Source organism: Cucumis melo, chromosome 3, assembly GCF_025177605.1.
Source record: "Cucumis melo cultivar AY chromosome 3, USDA_Cmelo_AY_1.0, whole genome shotgun sequence".
NCBI classification, from domain to species: domain Eukaryota; kingdom Viridiplantae; phylum Streptophyta; class Magnoliopsida; order Cucurbitales; family Cucurbitaceae; genus Cucumis; species Cucumis melo.
The window spans coordinates 14,027,930-14,050,420 of NC_066859.1; the positions used below are offsets into that span (position 1 = coordinate 14,027,930).

The window sequence follows — 22,491 nt, forward strand, 5'->3', positions numbered from 1 at the left end:
GGAGAATTAAAACAAAATATTTGAAAGGTTAGACGAAAATGTCCAATAAGTTGGGTCTTTTATTAACACCTTTAATAAATTAAATTTATCTTAATGCGTTATAAATCATTTCGTCAAATCATGTGATACAAATACTTCGTTTCAATAATAGTATTGAGTTTAAAGAAAATCATGTGTTAGGTGATTAACACTATTGAAATCTCATTATCAAACATTTACAAATTGCATGGGAAATCACTTCCTTTTTAAAATCATGCATAAAGGTTCATATCGTTGTAGAAACACATTTATCGTCGTTCATCTTATAATAACAACTTCGCACTCTTTCCTCAACTCAAGTGTTTGCCACACTCTTTTACCAAGTTGTAGCTATGCGGAGTAGTCTCAATGCATTTAGGAAGTTTCATCAATTCCATTTCGCATAACGTGTCTTCTAATGCCAGATCACATAGCAAGCAAAGGACATCCCATACCAGAACACACAACAAATATAAGACATTCTATTCCAGATCAACCAGCAAGAATAGAGCATCTTATCTCAGATCATACAACAAGGACAAGACATCTCATACTAGATCCCACAACAATAATGAGGCATTCTCATCGCATAGGATACAAGAGACTATCATTTCGTTATTTCAACTCATAAATTTTATGTATTTATAAATCACATGCATTTGAAAAGCATAATAGAAATCATACATCTCAGGGTTTTAATGAAAATATCTTTAAGGATATAAACACATTGGAAATCCTTTTTGTTTTGAGAACATTTTTAAAGAAGAACCACTCATAATCAATGGGCTTCCTCGCGTAACTCTTTGATCGAGAACTTCCTTGCAACTACTAGTCGGATTCAAGTTTTCTGAAAAATCTTAGAAATTCCCTCAATTCTTTCTTAAGTAAGCTCAGGGTAAATGAAGCTTCAAAGTGATCGAAATTCATCTATTTATAAGCCTTTTCGGTGACATTTTCCATCGAGAAATTATGACTTATGCCCATCGGTGAGAATCAGCAAATCCTAGGACACTATGTGTCTCTGCCATATCCTTATCTTAATTTTAGATTGGACAGTAAAGTCAAATCAATGGTCAACTTTCTTACATGAGGATGATATCACTACTTCCCGATAGAGTAAGCTTAAAACGCATAACAGTTCCATGCGTAGTCATTTCTCATCGCGAATAATCTCATCACATAGGCCAATCTTTCCACATGAAATCTAGTTGTGTAAGAGATAATGTGATCACGACCTCAAAAAAAGGATAAATAAAACTTGTTAGACATGGTTCATTCTATGATGATCTATGCTCAATTGCCTAGCTCTTTTTAGGGGTATGCAGTAGAGACTGCATTTCATATATTGAATGATGTTGCCTCAAAAAGTGTTTCTGAAACACTTTTCAAGTTATAGAGAGGATGTAAACCTAGTTTAAATCACTTTAGAATTTGGGGTTCTCCAGCAGATGTGTTAGTGACAAATTCCAAGAAGTTGGAACCTCGTTCAAGGTTATGCCAATTTGTTGGTTATCCTAAAGAAACGAGAGGTGTTTTATTCTTTGATACATAAGAAAGAAAAGTGTTTGTATCGACAAATGCTACTTTCTTAGAAGAAGACCATATGAGAGATCATAAACTATGAAGCAAACTAATATTAAATGAAGCTACTAATGGATCAACAAGAGTTGTTGATGAAACTAGTCCCTCATCAAAAGTTGATGAAATCAATACAATAGCTCAGCTTGTCCTTCTCTATAGTTGAGAATGTCTCAACGTAGTGGGAGGATTGTATCACAACATAACCACTAATTAATTTAGATTTAACTAAAACTCAAGTTGTCATACAAGATAATGGATGATGTAAACACCAACGAGTCAAAATCATGGATCTTAAAATCATGAATCTTAAAATCATGGATCTTAATTTATGTACTTCAATTTACAAATAGATCTATAAGAGAAAGAGAGATTCAGTTGGAAAGGTACAGAAATAGAAAGCAAGGCTTGTAGTAAAAGATTATACCCAAAGGGAAGGGGTTTGACTATGAGGAAACTTTTTTCCTTGTTGGTATGTTAAAGTCTATAAGGATTCTCTTGTTCATAGCCACATTTTATGGTTGTGTAATATGGTAAATGGATGTGAATATTGCTTTTCTGAATGAAAATTTTGAAGATAGTATTTTTATGTCTCAACTTGAGGGGCTCATAACTCAAGGTTAAGAGCAAAAAGTTTACAAGCTGAATCAATCCATTTATGGGTTGAACCAAGTATCCAGATCTTGGAATGTTAGGTTTGATACTGCTATCAAATCTTATGGTTTTGACCAAAATGTTGATAAGTCTTGTGTTTACAAGAAAATCATCAAAGGTAAAGTAGCTCTCTTAGTATTTTACATGGACAATATCCTTCTCATTGGGAATGATGTAGGATACCCAACTGACGTTAAAACTTGGTTAGCAAGTCAATTCCAAATGAAAGATTTGGGAGAGGCACAATATGTTTTTGAGATCCAAATTATAAGGGATCATAAAAAAAAATTACTAGTATTGTCTGAAGCAACCTATATCAATAAAATGTTGGTTCAATATTCAATGCATAACTCTAAGAAGAGTTTATTACCTTTCAGGCACATGGTTCACTTGTCTAAGGAATAATGTTCTAAGAGACCTTAAGATGTTGAGGATAAGAGACGTATTCTTTATGTCTCGGTAGTGGACAGCTTAATGTATGTTATGCTTTACACTGGGCCAAACATTTGTTATGCAGTGAGATTACTTTATAGGTATTTGTCCAATCCAGGGTTAGACTACTTGACGATGGTTAAAATTATTCTCAAGTATCTTAGAAGAATGAGAGATTACATGCTTGTGAATAGAGCTAAGGATTTGATTCTTACAAGATACACTGACTGATTTCCAAACTGATAAGGATTCTAAAAAATCAACGTCAGGATCAGTATTCACCATGAACGAGAGAGTTGTAGTATGACATAGCATCAAGCAAGGATGCATTGCAGACTTTACTATGAAGATTGAATACATTGCTGCTTTTAAAGCACCAAAAGAAGTAGTTTGGCTCAAGAATTTCCTACATAGTTTGGAAGTTGTTCCAAACATGAACTTACCCATCACTATATAGTATGACAATATTCGGACAGTAGCCAATTTGAAAGAACCTCACAGCCACAAACATATAGAGAAGAAGTATCATTGATATCTGTACAACAAGGGGATGTGATCCTTACCAAGGTCGCTTCAAAGCACAACATTGTCTATTCGTCAATGAAGACTCTCATGGCTAAAATGTTCGGGGATCATCTAGAAAGTCTAAGTTTGCGAGATATGTACATTAGGTAATCTAAGACAAGTGGGAGATGTAAGGTATGATGAGGATGTCCTAATTTATTATATTTGTATATATATGTTTTATGTAATATATTTGTAAATTTCACCATTTTCAATGTATATAGATTACTTTATTATGTACATCTCATAGACTACCACTAGATTAGAGTTTTCGTCCAAGTGGGAGTTTGTTGAATTTTATGTCCAAAAACTTGTAGATAGTAAATGTAATCTGTTGAACATCATTAATAAAGTTTTACTTTTGTAATTTCAATAAAGTATTATTGATTAATAGATTTATCTTAATAACATAAATCCAATAAACTAATATCCTAGGTTGTTTGATGAGACTTAAATTGTATGTAGATACATATAGGAGTCAATGTTCGAGATACAACTTAAAAGGTCTATAGTATAGAGATAAGGTTAGGTATCTTATCTTGGTAACACTGTGGATACGACTCACTTTGTATTTGATACAAACATAATAATCCAACGCATTCGTGTAGGTGACATGTGAGTGAAGATATCTTATGCAATGAGTTTTTAAAAGACTGGACCACGAAATAGTAGCCACTAGATGTAACTCTATTAACTAGTTAGGTTTCTATTACATTATGATGACCTAAGTAATTCGTCTTAATCCTGAGTGTATTATAAATTCATGTTCACGACGGATTGTACTTTGATTTGTACGAGAGAGAGTGATCAAATTGTCGACTATCATTTTGGGGACGATATCGAGTGGGGAGCTAGAAACATAATCATACAAGATGAAATCCATTCCTTCTCGACTTTAGGGTAAGTAGATGAGTGCTCTCTTAAATGACATCTCTAGAACTTGAACAAAGGGTTTTACCCTCTCTATGCCACAAGAGGGGTTTTTGTTTATCAGTGGGACCATAAACATGTTTATTAAAGGAGCACAGTACTTAAGAACTAGAAGTAATCTAGGGGTAAAACAGTAATTTGTCCAACTGGTATTACGGACACTTGTGAAGAACCAACTTATTGTTATTGGTTTATATCCCTGGACACAGAAATATATAGTGAGAAGACTTCAGTTGTGAGTGTTTAGTAGAGTGTATACACAGTTAACAAATATGAATGTGGTTAATGAGTTTAGTCAATTAATCTCATAGGGTTATAGCTTCTTATTCCTCTTCCTAGCTCATTAATATAAAGTTTATATTTTTATTAAACTTTATTATATAAATCTAATTTGGGATAGTTCAAAATTAATTTATGAAAGAATAAAATATTTGAATAAGTTATAATATTTAATTTAAAGTGAATTAGATTCATAATAAAACTAAAGATTAAAAGTTAATGTGTATATGATACACATTAAAATTATAGGTTTGGAGAGAAATTTATATATGAATTCATATTTGGATTAAATTAAATGTAAGATAATTAATTTTGTAATTGATCAATTGAAGAATTAATTAATAGTTTAGTTTAATTCTATTTAATTAAATTTGATTATATTAAATTAATTAAATTAAAATTATAGGTCATATGTGAGAGAGATAATTTTATTTAAATATGATTTAAATAAAATATTAATTAAATATAATTTTATTTATTTATTTATTTTTAATTTAATTTAATTTAAAGTAAATTAAATGAATAGCTCCCTTACATGGGAGATATTCAAGAAACGTGGGATGCTTTCTCACGAATCCCAATTTATCTCTCTAACTTTCTCTTCTTGGAAGATTGAGTGTCTCTACGTATTCTCTCATAAAGAAAAAAATTTCTCTTCTTTTCAATTCCAATCTTGGTTCCCACGAACAATCCATTTCATTCATTCAGAGAATGAAAAGGTTTCCTAGTGGTGATGACTCCAATTAGGTGATTAGTAGAATATAGAGACTTCAACCAATGTAAGTCTCATTCTCTCTGTAATTCAAATTTTATTGTAAAATTGCATGCTTAGCCATTAAATAGTTTTCATTAATTTTGTTATTATATTTTTAGTCAATGTACTAGTATCCCTTAATTCCTAGTTAAATTGAGGAAAAATGTTATGTTAATTGTTTCTACTGCGAAGGGCTCTTATCCCTTCATTTTTATCTTCTTCGATATTCTTGTTAGGTGTCAAATTTTGGATTTCATCTGTAACATCCATATCCTTATGTTGACACGAGATTTCTAGAGAAATTTAATTTATGGAGTTGTACTTGTGTTGATATAGACTATGATGCAATGTGGTTCGTTCTCTAGTATTTTATCTACTAATTCTCACTTAGTTTAATTTCCCAAGTAAATTTGAACATTTCAAATTACAACCAATAAAAATAAATTTTGTTATCCTTTACGAGCTAGGAAGGGGATCTAATGGACCTATAGATCAGAAGCTACAATGATAAGAGATTAAGTGGCCAAACTCATTAACCACATTTATCAATATTCGTTAACTATTTTTACACTCTACTAAAAACTCACAGCTGAACTCTACTCATTGTAGATATATTTCTGTGTCCACAGATATAGATTAATAATAGAAAGTTAGTCCTTCACAACTGTTTGTAACACCAGCTGGGTCAAATTACTGTTCTAGTTCTTAAATATCAGTGCTCCTCTAATGAACAACCTGTTTATGGTCAAACCACTAAACAAAAACCCCTCTCGTGGCATAGAGAGTGTAGGAACCTTTGTTCAAGTCCCAGAGACACTATTTAAGATAACACTCATTTACTTACCCTAAAGTCAGAAAAAAGTGAATTTTATCTTGTGTAATTATGTTCCCAGCTCCCCACTTGATCTTGTCCTTAAAATGATAAGTATATTGAGTCAACAATATAGCCACTCTCACCCGTACAAATGAAAGAACAATCCCTCGGGAACAAGAGTTTGTAATATACTTAGAATTATGACTAAGTTATCTAGGTCATCCTAATGAAATAAAAACCTAACTAATTAACGGAGTTACATCTAGTGGTTACTATTTTGTCGTCCGATCTTATGCAAACTCATTGCATAGGATACCCTCCCTCACATGTCACTTACACGAATGCGTTGGATCATTGCGTTTGTATCAAATATAAAGTGAGATGTATCAATAGTGTTACCAGGGTAAGGTACCCAGACTCATTCATACACTATAGATGCTTTAAGCTGATCTTGAACACTGATCCATGTATGTCTCTACATACTGTTCAAGACTTACCAAACAGCTTAGGATGTTAGTTTATTGGATTTAAGTTATTAAGACAAAACTAATAATATAATCAATAACACTTATTGAAATTATAATAATAACATTTTATTAATAATGATAAATGGATTATATTTACTATTTATGAGTTTTAGGACATAAAACCCAACAAGAACGTCACATGTCACGACCACTTCCATATCCTGAATTTGGATTGGATGGCAAAGTGAAATCAATCACTAGCTTTCTTAACGAGGATGACGCCACTACTTCTTGGTGATGTAAGCTCAAAACGCATAACAATTCCTTGTGTAGCCTTCACCGCTTAGGCTACTCTTGCCTTATGAAATCTTATTGCATAAGACAGAACACGATAAAGCCTCACATTTATGACTGTGTGCGTTCGACGAGGTCACCAGTCTATTATACCATGTTTATGAGTGGTCCAACAAGATCACTTACAACCCGATATCATGTGTGTCCCTTCAGTTCATCGACTGATGAGAGTGTTCCTACGGGATCACCAAATTGTGCATGTTTTGTCGAGCACTCCATAGTTTTGAAAACCTCCTAACTGGATCCTAATGGAAAGTTAGCAGACACCTAACGGGACTAGTAGTGGGTCTTTTACTGAGTATATGTTTATACTCACTCTTTTTTACCTTTAATATTTTAGGCAAAGGTAGAAGTAGAGGAAAGCTAGCGAGCGATGATAAGGGGTCGTGACTTTCCATATATATGGACTTAGTTTTTCTTGCTTCTGCTTTCTTTTCATATTCCAGTATTTTGACTTTAATTATTTTATTGAAACTTGTTAATCATTTTATGTTTTTTTAATTCAGATAAAGCCCGAACTAGGATTATGTTTACGTAATATTTTTTCTTATTTTCTAAATCATGATTTATGAACTTGTGTTTGAATTTATTTATTAAAGATTTGGTTTTTCCTCTGTTTTTTTCTTTTAAATGCAAAAATTGTTATTTATTTTAAAGTAATGACCTCAGCTTAGTATAAGGAGTTGGTTCATTATACGTGATTTGGGCTTGCTTGATGGCTTGAATTGTTAATAAGCGTAAGTTTGTGGTTCTTTTGTGTTTGTGGTAGGGGTAGCTTGCATTGTTATTAATGTCACAATTAAGCATAGTAAATTTGATGCCTTGGAAGCGCCTTTTGGAGTCATAAGCTACATGTAAATTAAACACTTCTCTTGTACTCTAATATGTATGTAAACATTATTATTCTTTACTACACTTATCTCTCTAATATAATTACAATATTTATAACAATTTTGCTCGGTTTTTTTAGTGTTTGTGAAAAATTTTCCTTTACTCAATTATTATTAATTTGGGTTCTATAAATTTTAGGTTATAAAGATCAAAATTAAGAACAATTACGTTAATAATGAATATATTCTAAAAGAAAATTAAGAATCTCTCGACAAACCGTCGGGAGATTAATGAGCAAGCTTCAGATAAAGTACTCCCAATGTCGGTTGCTACCTCATCAGGAGTTATATGTAACTCCCAACGTCGGTTGCTACTAGCGTTAGGAGTTCATCTCCTTATGAGGATTTTTCAGCTAAATTTTTTACTATGCCAAAAGCATCGAGAGAGGTTCTCGCAGTGCATTTTTGGCAATTTCTCGACAATTGTAGACGTCGGGAGATACCTTTTATTTTTTAGTGCAACGTGATATCAAATGGTATAAAAGTCCTAGTGACTTGGAAGTAAGAACTATTTGTGCATGATGTAAACTCCTAATTCACAAACACTAGAATCTTCCAACTTGATTCGACTTCAATCCTTAAGATTAGGTTAGACAATCATCATCTTAAGACCAAATTATTCTTGAAAAAAGAAAAACAAGTTCCTGACCCAAGAGTCAAACTTCACGAGATAGAATGATCAATTTTTACTTGAATGTTCTTGACATGTATCTCGAAAAATGAATTTCATAAGTAATGAAGATACTCTTGCTTGAAATTTATATACTTATTGTTGAAATTTGTTTCATTATTGTTGTTATGGTTTAATTTGGACCAAATGACAAAAGGGTCATTTTTGTATTTGATAATAAGTTTAGGATCAAGAGGAAGGAATGTCAGAATCAAAAAAGGTCCAAGAAGGAAAAGTGTATGAGTCGAGCCCATACCACGATGCTTAGCCCCAATCCAAGTTGAGATCAAGCCCAAGAAAATCTCAAAGAAGCCCACACTAACATGTTTAGGCCCAATCCAAGTTGAGGTCGAGCCCTAAAGAAACCCCAAGTTAAGAAGGGATAAGGGATTCTTACTCCGAAAAGGATTGAGAAAGAAAAAGGTCGAGTGGAAAACTCTATAAATAGTGGTAAACGCATTGATGAAGATAAATAAAAGTTTTGATTTCCTTTTTATTCTATCGTTCTTCTACTGACTTAGGCATCATGGTCTAATTTCTTTGTTATGTAGGTTCTCTTTCCTAAATTACAAATTTTTTGTTGTAGTCACGTGAACGTCAAGTACGTTTTCTCTTTGTCAAAATATAAAATCACAATTACAATTTAATGGCAATGGTTTAGGTAGGATCCAATAAAATTTTAAATACCACATCATTGAACAAGAGACAAAAAAAGGGTATCCTTAATTTTTTATTATATATATATATATATATATATATATATATATATATATATATATATATATATATATATTTGTTATAAAAAGGTGAAAGTTAAAAAAAGCATTAATATAACATCAAAATTGTTAACAAAAGAATATAGCCAAAAGAGACAACCTCTTAAAACATAGCACAAAAGGTACCAATAGACCTTATTGACCATGCCAACTCATGATGGATTAACAAACATAGATTTTTTACAAAAAAAATATATATATAAATAGTAATAGTAATAGTAAGATTTGTAATATATGAGCATGGTTTTTCTAAAAATATCTTTGATATATTTAAATGAAAGAAAAAGTAAATATGAATTGGGCATGTTTGTAAGAGTAGGAGCATTGTTGGATTTAAAAATGAATTTGTTTGGTTGGTTTTGAGCATTGGGAAGTCATGAATATCCACCAATATTTTTATTATTGAATAAAAGAAGTCAAGAAACGGGAACTTTGGCATTTCTAACTCATTAAATGCTGCCTCACCAAACACCACTCTCTCTCTCTCTCTCTCTCTTCTATTATCAAAGTCCACTTATTCACTTGGGGTGGCAACCTCACTTCACACTTACTGGTTTACACCTATCCCTAACTCAACTTTTTTCCACCATCTTCACCTTTCATAATTTCATTTACATTTATCCTCTATTCAATATATTTTTCTAACACATTCTGTCTCTCCACTTTACTTGCTCAACAAAATTCAATTGCCACATAGGCAAATCCTCACACTTGGACATTATAAAATGATATAAATACTTATAAATGATATTTGGAAGCAAAATGTAGTTTGGAAGAAACTTCATATCAACCTCTACTAACTAGTTCGAGACTTGTCACTATCTCCATAACTAAAATAAAATATCAATTTTTTTTTCAAAATTTTCCTTATTTAAATCATACAATTTAAATACAACTTAAACTTTCTTTACACAAATTTATTGGATTCATTTCATCCAATATAATAAAAGTAGATAACATATATTCCTAAGATGTGGATTAATCATCCATATCTTTTATATTGATGTTAGATCACTACTTATTTGACCCATATTTTTTGTTTTACCACTTTCTTGTATCAATGATAAATTAAGGAATCGTAAATTACAAAGAAGTTGTGGTTATTAGTGACATAGTTGTAGTTATTGTAATACATTGTTGAATTTTCCTAATTGAGGTGTTTCCCTAGTATGCAAAGTGTCAGGTTCAACAGTAATATTGTGAATAACTATTTGAGGGGAGTCTCGATGGTAACTTATTTGAAGGAATAAGAAACAACTTAGTGCAATAATATGATCATTTTCTTAAAAAAAAAATGAAGTATATATGTTGATAAATGTTGGTAATCATGTTGTGCACATGACGGTCTGTATGATGAGTCTATGTCATGTAAATGTGCATGCAACAAGCCTTATGTGAACTATGAATTATGTACACCTTATCTGTGTGATATGTTTGCGTAGCTAATGTTATAATTCTTGAGATGTTTATTGCTAAAGTGTTGGGTACAGTTATAGTGTGCGGCGCGAAACTCTCAACACCTAAAGCTTACGTTTTGCTTCTTGTGTATCGTACACATTTAAATGTTTATGTGATGCATTTTTGCGACAGAAATGTGTATGCAGTAGGTCTCTTTAGGGCCACTTAGTGAGTATTTTTGCAATCCTCCCGCTCTTTCCATTTTTTTTCTCAAAGCAAGAGTGTTTGAGACAATTGACACATGATGCTAGTGTATGAACATATCTTTTTCTCAAGTAAAAGCAAGAGTGTTCAAAACAGTTGACACTCATGCTACTGTAAAAGCATACAAAGGAAGGAAATTGTGTCATCCACATTATTAGGGTTTTGTTTGGTTGAATTATTAAGAATACAAGGACTAGTTTTGGAAGGAGGAAAGAAATTCATTTTAAAACTTTTATTTTGTTAAGTATTGTTTAAACTTTAAAGGATTCGAGCATACTAAATTTGTTGTTTCAATTAGTATAGCGTTTGTGAATTTTCTTCGTTTCAACTTTAATTTGAGCCAAATTTTATGTTTTTTAGTACCTACATGCATAATAACACTGAAGGTCTACTTTAGAAAAGTGAGAACAACTATCACATGTGATACGAAGTCTTTTAAGTGAAATAATCAAACTTAGGTTAGTCTTATGTCTATGTGAACTTATATGATCGAGTTCTTGATGAGAAATGTCAAATTAATCACCACTCAAACTCAAAAAAAGTATTGTAACCTTGAGATAGTAAAAATGATCAACTTTATTACCATAGTTGATATCCTTACATTTATATCCTAAATGAGCACATGTGTGTTAAAGCTTTGACTAGGTGTGAATAATAATTTATAAAATAATAAGAAGGAAGAAGAAGAAGTTAAAATTACAAGTGTGGCCTCTATATCTTTTTAGTTTTTATATGATAAGTTATTAAATTTTTGAAATGTCTAACAAATCCTTCTTCCTTCGATACGTCCCTATAACATATACAATCTTTAGCTATTAAATAAAAATTTGAATGTTTGTGAATTCCGTTAAAATTTACAAGATTAAATTAGAGACTAAATTACAATTCAAAGCTTGAATAATAATAATAATAATAATAATAATAATAATAATAATAATAATAATAATAATGTTAAATTAGAAATTTGGGCATACCTGAGAACATTCTTTCGAGATATTAGATATGAAATTGGAAGTTTTATAAAGTGATACAATAATTACAAATTTTTAGACATTAATCAGCAAACTTATAATTTAAGGATATAAAATGGAAAGAATAAATTATTTGATTTATGTGAAAACAAAAAATATGAAGAAAGAAACAAAAGGGAACAAAGCCATTTAGGGCTGAGAATCCAAAGGAATTATGAAAAATTGATTTGGAATTTTCAATCTTTGTGATTCCGATCCAGCAAGGAATCATATCGCGTAGCTCACTTCTTAAAATAATCCCAAACAACTTCCCTTTTAATTACTTTCTTTTTCAAATTTAAATATATTATTAGGATATATTTCTGTTTCATTCCCTTTTTATACAATATTTTCATTTATATTTTAACAATTTAATCACAAACTTTCATCTGGTATCTATATTTCCAATTTTGAAACAATTTAATTTTTAAAACTTAACCATGCGGTAACCATTCTTTTTTACCGTAGAATTCAATATTTAAGATTTAATGAGCCCATCCCATAAAAATAGACAAATAATCTTAGATTCAACAATTCTTGCAAGATAAAAAGTCTCTGTAGTAAAATAATAAAACTTGACAATAATTTTAATTTCTTTTCTTTTACTTTTAAGGTTTTGAAATTAAGACTTAATTGTTACAAATTTCAAAATACAGACAGAATTTATAAACTAAATTGTTAGTAGTAAGATTTAAGAATGTTTAAATTAACATAAAACCAAAAAAAGAGAAATATGTTATTTTATCTTGGTTGAACAAAAAGAAAAGTGGAAGGTAGAAAGATTCAACATTCAACTACTAAATTAATTGCAATTAAACACAACACAGAAAAAAAAAAAAGAAAAAGAAAAAAAAAAGTTTACTAATCAAAACCCTAAATCATTAAATACAAGGTTGAAAATTAAACTCTCCAGTTAAATATTAGTGAAAAAATGAAAGAATGATATTGTAAAACACATCCCATTAAAAGCAAAAGGACCACACATTTCTCAATAGACAGACAAAATGAGCTGTAACAAACAACAAATACAAAGATAAAAATTGTTTCAACTCCATCCATCGGACATCCATAATAATTTTCATTGTAGTTTCCGAAGAACAATATAATTATAAAAATTAATTTTCAAAAAAAAGAAAACAAAAAACAAAGAAATTCATATCGTTGGACGGCTCTCAAAGCACAAGAAAACCCAAAAGATATGAATCTCGTCTCTCCATCAAAAAAAAAAAATCCCGGAAAATCTTTAACATCTTCCCGAGAAAATCAAAGTCTTTTACCAGAACCCCCAACAAAACAAAAACAAAAACAAAAAAACCTCATCATCAACATCATAATAACAACAAATAAATTAAAAACATTAAACCCTGTTTTCTTTCTTTCTTTCTTCAACTCTAATCTGCAAAACTTTCTCATGAGCAAGGCACATTCAGAGCTTCATCCACCCAACAAGAAATATCATCGTTTCCAAAATCATCGAAATCACAATCTGGAAGACAACTGGGTACATCGTCATCGAATCCATAAATTTGAATGTCATCCATGGCAGAGAAATCGTCCAAGAATTGACCAATGTCGTCCATGAAAAACTGGTCAAGCTCCGGTAGCCCTAAATTGATTTCCATACCTTCATCCACAAACCCCAAATCGGGAACTTGAAGTTCGTTAATCAAATTCGTGTCAATCACTTCCTCTTCATCTTCTTTGATCAAAGCAGAGGAAGATGTTTCCATTTCAATAATGGCGGCGGCTGGGAATGTTTGTGAGACGACGCTGTCGGATTCTTCCTCGTTTTCCTCCGAGGAAGAAGATGAGGAAGTAATGACTATGTTGCTGCTGCTTTTAGGGGCGGCCGCCATGGCGGTTTCGAATTCGAGTCGTTTAGATTCGTAGGCTTGGGAGGCCTCTTCAGCTGTGTTGTAAGTTCCAAGCCAAATGCGTGCTCCTTTGAAAGGGTCTCGGATTTCAGCGGCCCATTTGCCCCATTTTCTTTGACGAACTCCTCTGTATTGAGAGGCGGATCTTCTTGTGGAAAGGGTTTTTGTACCTAAAACCCTTTTCTTCTTCAGCTCTAGGTTTTTGCCGCCATTGTTGCTATCTTGGGAAGAGCTCGGAGTGCTTGTAGTTACATCCATTGATTTCGAGGAATGAGAAGGGAAAAGGGGAAGGTGGATTTCTCGAACGATTCGTTTCAATTTGAGGGATTTAGTTTGGACTTCACCTTCATCTTCGCTTGAAGATGAATCGGTTGCATCTGGATCGTTACAGATAACGCGGATTTTCCGAGTCATCTTCAAATCTTCGGTTCTGGACTTGGATTTTTTTCCAAAACTTTTTTGATTCGTTAACTGTAAAAGTCGAGGCTCTGGCATTTTTAATGGGCAAAACAAAATTTAAAAGAAAAAAAAAATCTCTTCAACTCAAGAAAAATGGTAGTCGAACTCGTAAGAGGCCAAAATTTAAGAGAGGAAAGAAGAAGAATGAATGAAACTAAGTGAAACCCCCTTTTCTAAAGAGCAAAAGAAGGAATGAGAATCGTTTTATATGAAAAGCTCCAAAGCACTTGACTCCAGAACAAGTCCTGCAAAAACCACCCAGAAAACAAAACAAAAAAAAAACAGATTAAAACCCAGAAAAATCAAAAGAAAAGAATCATAAGAAGAAGAAGAAAAAACCCAACAAACCTCTTCGGCCTCAAACGCATCGAAACAGATGAAAACAGCAGATTGAGGCTCCGCTTGAAAGAGCCGAGAATGAGAAGTGAAGATGAAAAACAGAGCTGCAACAGAGCCCCAATCACAGCCAAGTCAAACCCAGCCGACATAAATCAACACCTCCTCAACACTCCCCTCCTCTTACTCAATACACACAAACAATCCGGCAAACAAGAAAAGAAAAGAAAAACCTCCCCCCTCTCTTTCTCTCTCTCTCTCTCTCTTCAGCCTCTTCAAACAGAAGAAGAATAGGCAAAAATAAAGCAAAGAGAAAGAAGATAGGATTACAAATCAATGGCTATAGATGGCCTTTGGTTAAAACGTGACAAAGGAAGAGCTAAAACTTATTATCTATATCCCTATGGCTTCTGCAGAAATACAGTGAAATAGACCTCAGAAGCAAAGAGAAAGAAAGAGACAGAAGAACAGTCTCTGTTAAAGTTTTGCCTAAACACAAATCTCCAGGAAGAAGAAGAAGAGAAGAGGTGGGTATATAAAAATAACCAAAATATTAAACGAAATTAAATTTTCATTGACCCAAATAAATATAAATATAGAAATAAAAAGAGATAAAATACCTCAGTATAGTATAGTGTCAAGTGTGTATGTATTCTATTCCTGACGTCCCAATCAATGACTCTGCGGCCCTTCCGCTCTTTATTCACCTTTCCCCAAGCAGTCAAATAACCCCTCCATTATTTTACTTATTTAAGTAAAAATATATTTAAATATTTTAATAAGGAAATTTATTTAAAAAAAAAGAAAAAAGAAAAAGATAAAAATAAATATTTACCAATTTTGTGATATGGCAATTGGCATGTGGTTCCCTCCAACATGTATGCCACATTCATGCAATATGCCCATCCCATCCACCATCTCATGTGTATCATGCTCTTACCCACCACCATTCTCTCCCACTCGCGCCTTCAACTCACACGCGAATCTGTCTCTCTCAAGTCTCACATTACCACCCACGCGCTTGTCAGATGCGCCTGGGCAACTGCCGCAGCGGGCCGTCAGTGCATTGTCGGGCTGTTTGTCCTACTATTCCAATTCATACATAAAACGCCATCTTCTATAATTTATTTACCCTACTGCCACTGGACTACATTCTTGCTCACCAAGTTTGTATTATAATTGATTATACCCTTACCTTATTTATTTATTTTATATAAATTCAATTTTCTTTTTCTTTTTTTCTTTTTCTTTTTCTTAACGAAGATTCTTTGAAGGTCAAATGTTGCCTTTTGCTTTAATAAAATTAAATGAAAATAAATATAAATATATATATATATAGAATATGATTGTGTCGAAAACTATATGGAATTGCCATCTTAGGAGTCGTGAAATATGCACGATTTGTCGGATTTTTGCACTTTGGATGTAAAGTTATTCAATACAAAATTACGTACGCCTTTTTACTGTTTCTCTTCCTTTTTTCCCATTTTTATGTTAATTTATTTCTTACCCTTCTTATGTTTTCCTTTTTCTTTTTTTTTTCACTCTTATATATTTAAACTTCTCTATTTTTCTCTCTCCATATCTATGTGTATATATATTGGTTTTTCATTTCCTAATAAGTAGGCCAATACAATATCTTCCACTTGAATAATTTTACAATCTGAGCTGGTTTCCTTTCATTTTTATGAGAAAATATGACCCAAAAAGTTGCTGAAATTAAATTCCATTTAACGCTTCTTTTACACTTTCAATTATTTACTTGCCTTTAAATTCTCTTTTTTCTTTTTTTACTTATTTTTTCTCTTTTTTTTCTTCCCTAAACTTTATGGAGGGCAGAGATTAAGATGGAGGTTATTAGCACCCTTTCGGTTATTTAGAAAACTCAATTTAGTTTAATTAACTTTTTAATTGTGGATTAGAATTTGGGAAACTTACATGAATATAACAAAACTATAAATTATTTACGATCCGGGTAATAAAGTGTAAAAATTTAGCCATTTTTTAAATATTTCAGGTTTGCTCTTCTATCCTTTTCTTCATCACGATTCGTCCTCTTATTTCGTCTACCCGTCTTCCCTTGCCATTTCATCTTTCTTCTTTTCTCTTTTTCTTTTCTGCAATGTATTTCCATCATCTTTCTTATTTTTCAATTATTTACTTATGTCGTTTAATCTTTCCATAGTTTTTTTTTCTTTTCCTCTGCGTTTTTTCGCTTCGATTTCTTTCCATCGTCTTTCTATTTTTCCTCTTATTTTTTCGCTGCGATTTCTTTCCATTTTTTTTCTTTTTTTCTTTTTTCTTTTTTTTTACGCATTTACATTTGGGTAACCAAATGTAAACGATTATGTATAAGACTATGTACAACAAAATAACAAAATCTATATAAAGAATCTTGAAAAAAAATCATTTAGATTGGAGTAGCCAAATGTAAACGATCGTGTAAAAAAGTAAAATCGTGTAAAGAAATCTAAACGATCTTCTATCAAAATAATTAAAAAAATCGTGTACCAAATTTTAAAAAAAGAATTATTTAGATTTGGGTCCCCAAATCTAAACGATCGTGTAACAAAATTAAACGATGAAATTGAAAAGATAAATTGTAATCATATCTAAACAATCGCATATAAATTGTAGTCATATATAAACAATCGCGTATAAATTGTAGTCATATCTAAACGATCGCGTTATAGCCATATCTAAACGATCGCGTATAAATTATAGTCATATCTAAATGATCGCATTATAGTCATATCTAAACGATCGCGTATAAATTATAGTCATATCTAAATGATCGCGTATATATCGAACTATATCCAAACGATTGCGTATCAAACAATAACCAAGTCTAAATGACCATAAATATATTACGTACGCGTTATTAACGGCGTGGTTGACAGGACAATTTTGGTATTTTACCTGGTAGGCTTCTAGGCTTTTTCCGTTTTTGGAATTGTTCTATAGAGTGTAAATATTTTGCCGCTTTTTTATATTTTTGAAAAGAACCCTTAGAATTTTTTATTTTGTAAATTTAATTTCATTTTAGTTTTGGTTTTGTATATATATTAAATAATACTCAAATGATGGTGGAAGAAAATTTTAAATAAATAGAGTTAGGGGGCCTTTCAAAAATATAAAAAAGCGGCGAAGTATTTACACTTTATAGAACAATTCTGAAGATGGAAAAAACCTAGAGGCCCAACGTGTAAAATACCAAAAATGCATTGTCAACAATGCCCATAATATATTTGGTAACGGATTTGGTACACGATCGTTTAGATTTGTTTTTTCAATTCTATCATTTAATTTGTTACAGGATAATTGGGTTACATGATCATTTAGATTTGGGTACACGATCGTTTAAATTTGGCTACCCCAAATTTAAACGATTTTTTTTTTTCAAAATTTGGCATAAACGATTTTTTTCAATATTCTTTATATACCATCTTTTAGTTTTTGTTACCTTAATTTAAATGTCTAACCAATTTTTTCAAGATTCTTATACACCATCGGATTTGGTTACCTAATCTAAAGGTAAAAAAAGAAAAGAAGAAAGATGATACGATGCATACGGTAAATGAAAAAAAAAATAGGAAGAAAGACATGCACACACCTAAAAAAATAGAGAAAAACAAGAAAGACAATAGAAAGAAATAGATTTGGTTACCCAAATCTAAAAGAAATGGAAGAAATCATAGAAAGAAGAGTACAGAGCAACACGATAAAAAAATCGTAGAGACCATAAAAATATGGAAGGGCAAACCTGAAATATTTAAAAAATAACTAATCTTATGGGCTTTGTTACACAAGTCATTCACTAGTTTGTTATATTTAGAAAAGTTTCTCTACAGTTAATTTAGAAAATATGTAGCAAAATATTATAGTTTTAAAAATATTTATAAAGATATGGTAGATTTGTATTCTCTCGACCTTCTTATTCTCTCTCTCTGATGACTTGGGTTCAGCCCAAGACCTTCTCTTCACCAAATCCTTCTTGTTCTCTCCTTCTTATTTTCTCTTTTTAAGGTCGGATTTTCAACCCAAGACCTTGCCTTATTCTTTTTTTAAAAAAAATATGTAAATTTAAATAATTAGATAATGGGAGATTTTTGCTTTTTAAATCGAAATTTCAATACTTTTATAGATTATTTATTTTATTTTCATTCAATTCTCACAAATTTTGTGAAAATTTGTAATTATATTTTTTTAATAATGATTCGTAATTGAAAAATTAAATGTAAATTAAAATATTTTTAATAACCAAATTACATTCATTTAAAAGATAAAATAAAATAAATGTGTTCCACAACCTGGACATTGTCGATTTTGAGTTGGTTGTCACCTTTAACTTTGAACTCTGTGTTGTTATGGCACTCTTGTCGATCTGATACCTTTGCAAGTGCTTCATAGTACAAATATTCGTTATGTTCTCCACGGTCACGTCTGTGTCCATGCATATAAGAAGTTGATGGACCGACATCCATTTATATGAAGATGATGGACCGATCCTTGAATCATAATATTTTGTACCGGTCGACCTCAGAATCACAATATCTTGCTCCAAATGTTGACATTATCATCATAGGACTATACCATAACCAGTTTGGCTATGTGTCTATGTCATATGAGACATTTCTGCCACATCATGACAAACTTCATCGAGTTCACAGCTTCTTCCACTCGAACATGTCCCCTATGAACTAGTGGAGGTACAATAGGTACATCTCATTATTATTACATATATCAAAGACTTGTTGTGGATCATCTGCAACATCTCAAAGTCTTCTGTTGTTCAATATCTATGAATTGTAAAAAAAAACCCTAAAATATTTAATTGAGTAGATAATTTAAATAATTATACAATATTTAAATATATACCAACTTTTCCTAGTCAAGTGATGTAGAGCCAAATAATCTAAAACATCATACATTATATTAAAAATAAATAAATATATGTATACTAATGTATAAAAAAATTGAAGTTTCAGTATTAATGTATCTAATCACATTGAAGAAAGTCAAACATGAACCCATATTAACTGACTAACTACCTGAGTAGCTAATTTTTATTAATAAACTAATATTTTAGATTTTAAATTAATTATATTACTCATATAGTATTGAACTATTTAAATTTATAAAATAAATAGCATACTGTGAATCGTGTGCTCGTCCAGGTAGTAGATGATCGTTTACATGTTTAAGTTGTAGAGTTGTTGTGGAAAATCGTTCTCAATCCCATATTTGAAGAAGTATCAACGGACAACAATTTTACGATCACTAAAAGACAACAATTTTCTCTTTCAACAATTTGGTGATCGGTTGAGTTTGAAGAAGAGAAAGTATTATTTTAATATGACTATTATTTTTCTTTTAGTAAAAGAAGAGAAAATATTTATTATTTAGAATTGTTTTTCCTAAACATATTTATTATTTTGTTCTTCATTTTCACTTCCTTCTTTTAATTTTTACCTGAAGAGAAATTAAAGTATTCAAACAAATTTATTATTTTAATTTTTATCGAAAGAGAAAGTCTTCAAATCTATTTTAAAATTTTCTTAAACATATTTATTATTTTATTCTTCATTTTCCATCTCAAATATGCAGGTAAAAGAAAAATGAAGAATTGTTTAATTTATTTTTAGGAAAAAGAAATTTTTTATTATTATATTATTTAGAAAGCAGAGAGAGATCAGAGGAAGAGGAAGAAGATATTATTATTTATTGGGAACAATGTTTGGTTTTGAACACTGGACATCTATTTTTATAATATTAGTCGGGCGTTCAACACTCGGCCTATTTAAATATATACAATATTAAACTAAATATTTTCCCGACTACAATAGATCTTCCATTACAATATTTAAATAACTAAAGATTTCTTTTATCTTTTAAATTAATGTAATTTGGTTATTAAAAAATATTTAATTTATATTTAATTTTTTTAATTACATATCCTTATTAAAAAAACGGTTCAACAATCATATTTTTTAATAATTAAAAAATACAATTATAAATTTCTCACATAAAAAAAGGAAGATAATAAAAAAATTTAAATTTTCACAAAAATATTAAAAAAAAAGAAGGAACAATAACCAAATTTAAAATTTCGTAAAATATTAAAAGACGAGGTCTTGGATTCAAATCAAGACATTGGAAAGAAAATGCAAAATATTTTTAAAATTATTAAAAACTACGATATTAGAATAAATAGTTTTAAAACTACAATAAATCTCTAAATATTTCTTTCCTTTACAATATTTAAATAAAAGATGGTTTTACTTGAATAGCATTGTATATATATATTTTGTATATTTTCAAATATAGTCAAAAGTTTAAGACTTAAAAGAAAAAAAAGCATAATCAAAACCGATTCAAATATAATATAAAATAAATTTGAAGAAGTCAAATTTATGCTATATTTGTAAAATCTAAATTTATAACAATTTTGCTCTATTCACTAAATTTCAATTTATATATTTAAGTGATCTTCTTCTCAAATGTATAAACAGTTAATTTATAAGATCTTATAATGATCTTATTTTATAATTTAGTTAAATTTTATTTATTTATGATTAATTCTTTTTGAGAAAATAATAGCAATATAAATAACTAAATCTAAATGATCGTATACCCAAATATAAATAATGTAAAAAAAACATGATTTTTTTTCATCGTCTTTCTTTTTTTCCTCTTCTTTTTTTCACCATTGTTTAGATTTGGATTAGATTTGGTCGTTTAGATTCCAAATCTAAACGATCGTATTAAAAAAATAGTCAAATTCAAATGATTGTGTATAAAGAATCTTGGAAAAAATCGTTCGTGTACTAAAAGAATTAAAAAAAATCGTGTTGACAAATCTAAATGGTCGTATACAAAGAATCTTGAAAAAATAAAGATCATATACCAAAAGAATCTTGAAAAATTTCTTTTAGCTAAATCGGATGATCGTTTACCAAATTTTGAAAAAAAAATCGTTTAAATTTAGGGTCAAATCTAAACGATCGTGTAACCAATTTAAAAGATAGAATTGAAAAAATAAATCGTTTAGATTTGGAAACAACCAAATCTGAACGATCATGTACGAAACAATAGTCAAATCTAAACAATCGTGTGCCAAATATATTATGTGCATTGTTTACGACATGGTTGATGGGACCTTTTTGGTATTTTTCATTGTGGGCCTCTAAATTTTTTCGTTTTCGAAATTGTTCTATACAGTGTAAATATTTTGTTGCTTTGTTATATTTTTGGAAAGACCACTTAAAAAAGTGATCTAACATACAATTAAGAGAGGAATTATCAAAAATAGCAAATTTGAAAAAATTATTTACAAAATATAATAAAATTTTAAATTCTACCAATCATAGATATTGATAGACAATAAGAATCTAAAATTTTACTATGTCGTAAATGTTTCAGTTTATTTTACCATATCCCTAATTAAAACGAACAAATCAAAGGAATCGGTGGACCCGATTTGGTTCAATTTAGTTTGTTTTATCTAAAAAATAAATATATGCAATAAGCATTATTAATTGAATTTGGGAAAACAAAATTGGCAGTGAATTCAAACCAGGACAATTTTGGAAATATTAATTTGATAGGTCATTTTTGGTAAAGGATGAAATTGCTTCGCGCTGCTTTTTCTAGTTTTTCAATTTCAACAATAATTTCGATCTAAAACTCTAAAAAAGAAAACTTATATTTATTTTTAATCTTATTCAATTTTTTCTATTAATTTTTCACGTCATTTCACCTCAAAATTGAATTTATGTAAAATTTAGGTGCTTCTTCAAAAATATAACAAATAAATAAAACATTTACACTGTATAGCAATTATAAAAACGGAAAAAGTCCACAGCCTTACAATGGAAAATACCAAAATACCCCTATCAACCCACGATTAATCGACCAAATGCATGCATGAGTAATCTTCTTCTGAACAATCGTGTACTACAATCTAAACG

At 30.3% G+C, this 22,491-nt stretch overlaps 1 protein-coding gene across 1 annotated transcript; it reads right to left on the minus strand.

Moving 5' to 3' along the window:
* Positions 1-12,939: 12,939 nt before the first annotated feature.
* LOC103488620 (ethylene-responsive transcription factor ERF118) lies at positions 12,940-15,081 on the minus strand. The gene is made up of 2 exons (XM_008447440.3): positions 14,534-15,081; positions 12,940-14,430 (listed from the first exon to the last, which is right to left on the minus strand). Exon 2 carries the CDS (start codon positions 14,219-14,221, stop codon positions 13,262-13,264), a length of 960 nt encoding a protein of 319 aa, XP_008445662.1. The 5' UTR covers positions 14,222-14,430; positions 14,534-15,081; the 3' UTR covers positions 12,940-13,261.
* Positions 15,082-22,491: the final 7,410 nt, after the last annotated feature.

What these genes read in the sequence shown, in the direction of transcription:
- LOC103488620 (XM_008447440.3), bottom strand. Translation starts at nt 14,221, where the DNA reads ATGCCAGAGCCTCGACTTTTACAGTTAACGAATCAAAAAAGTTTTGGA.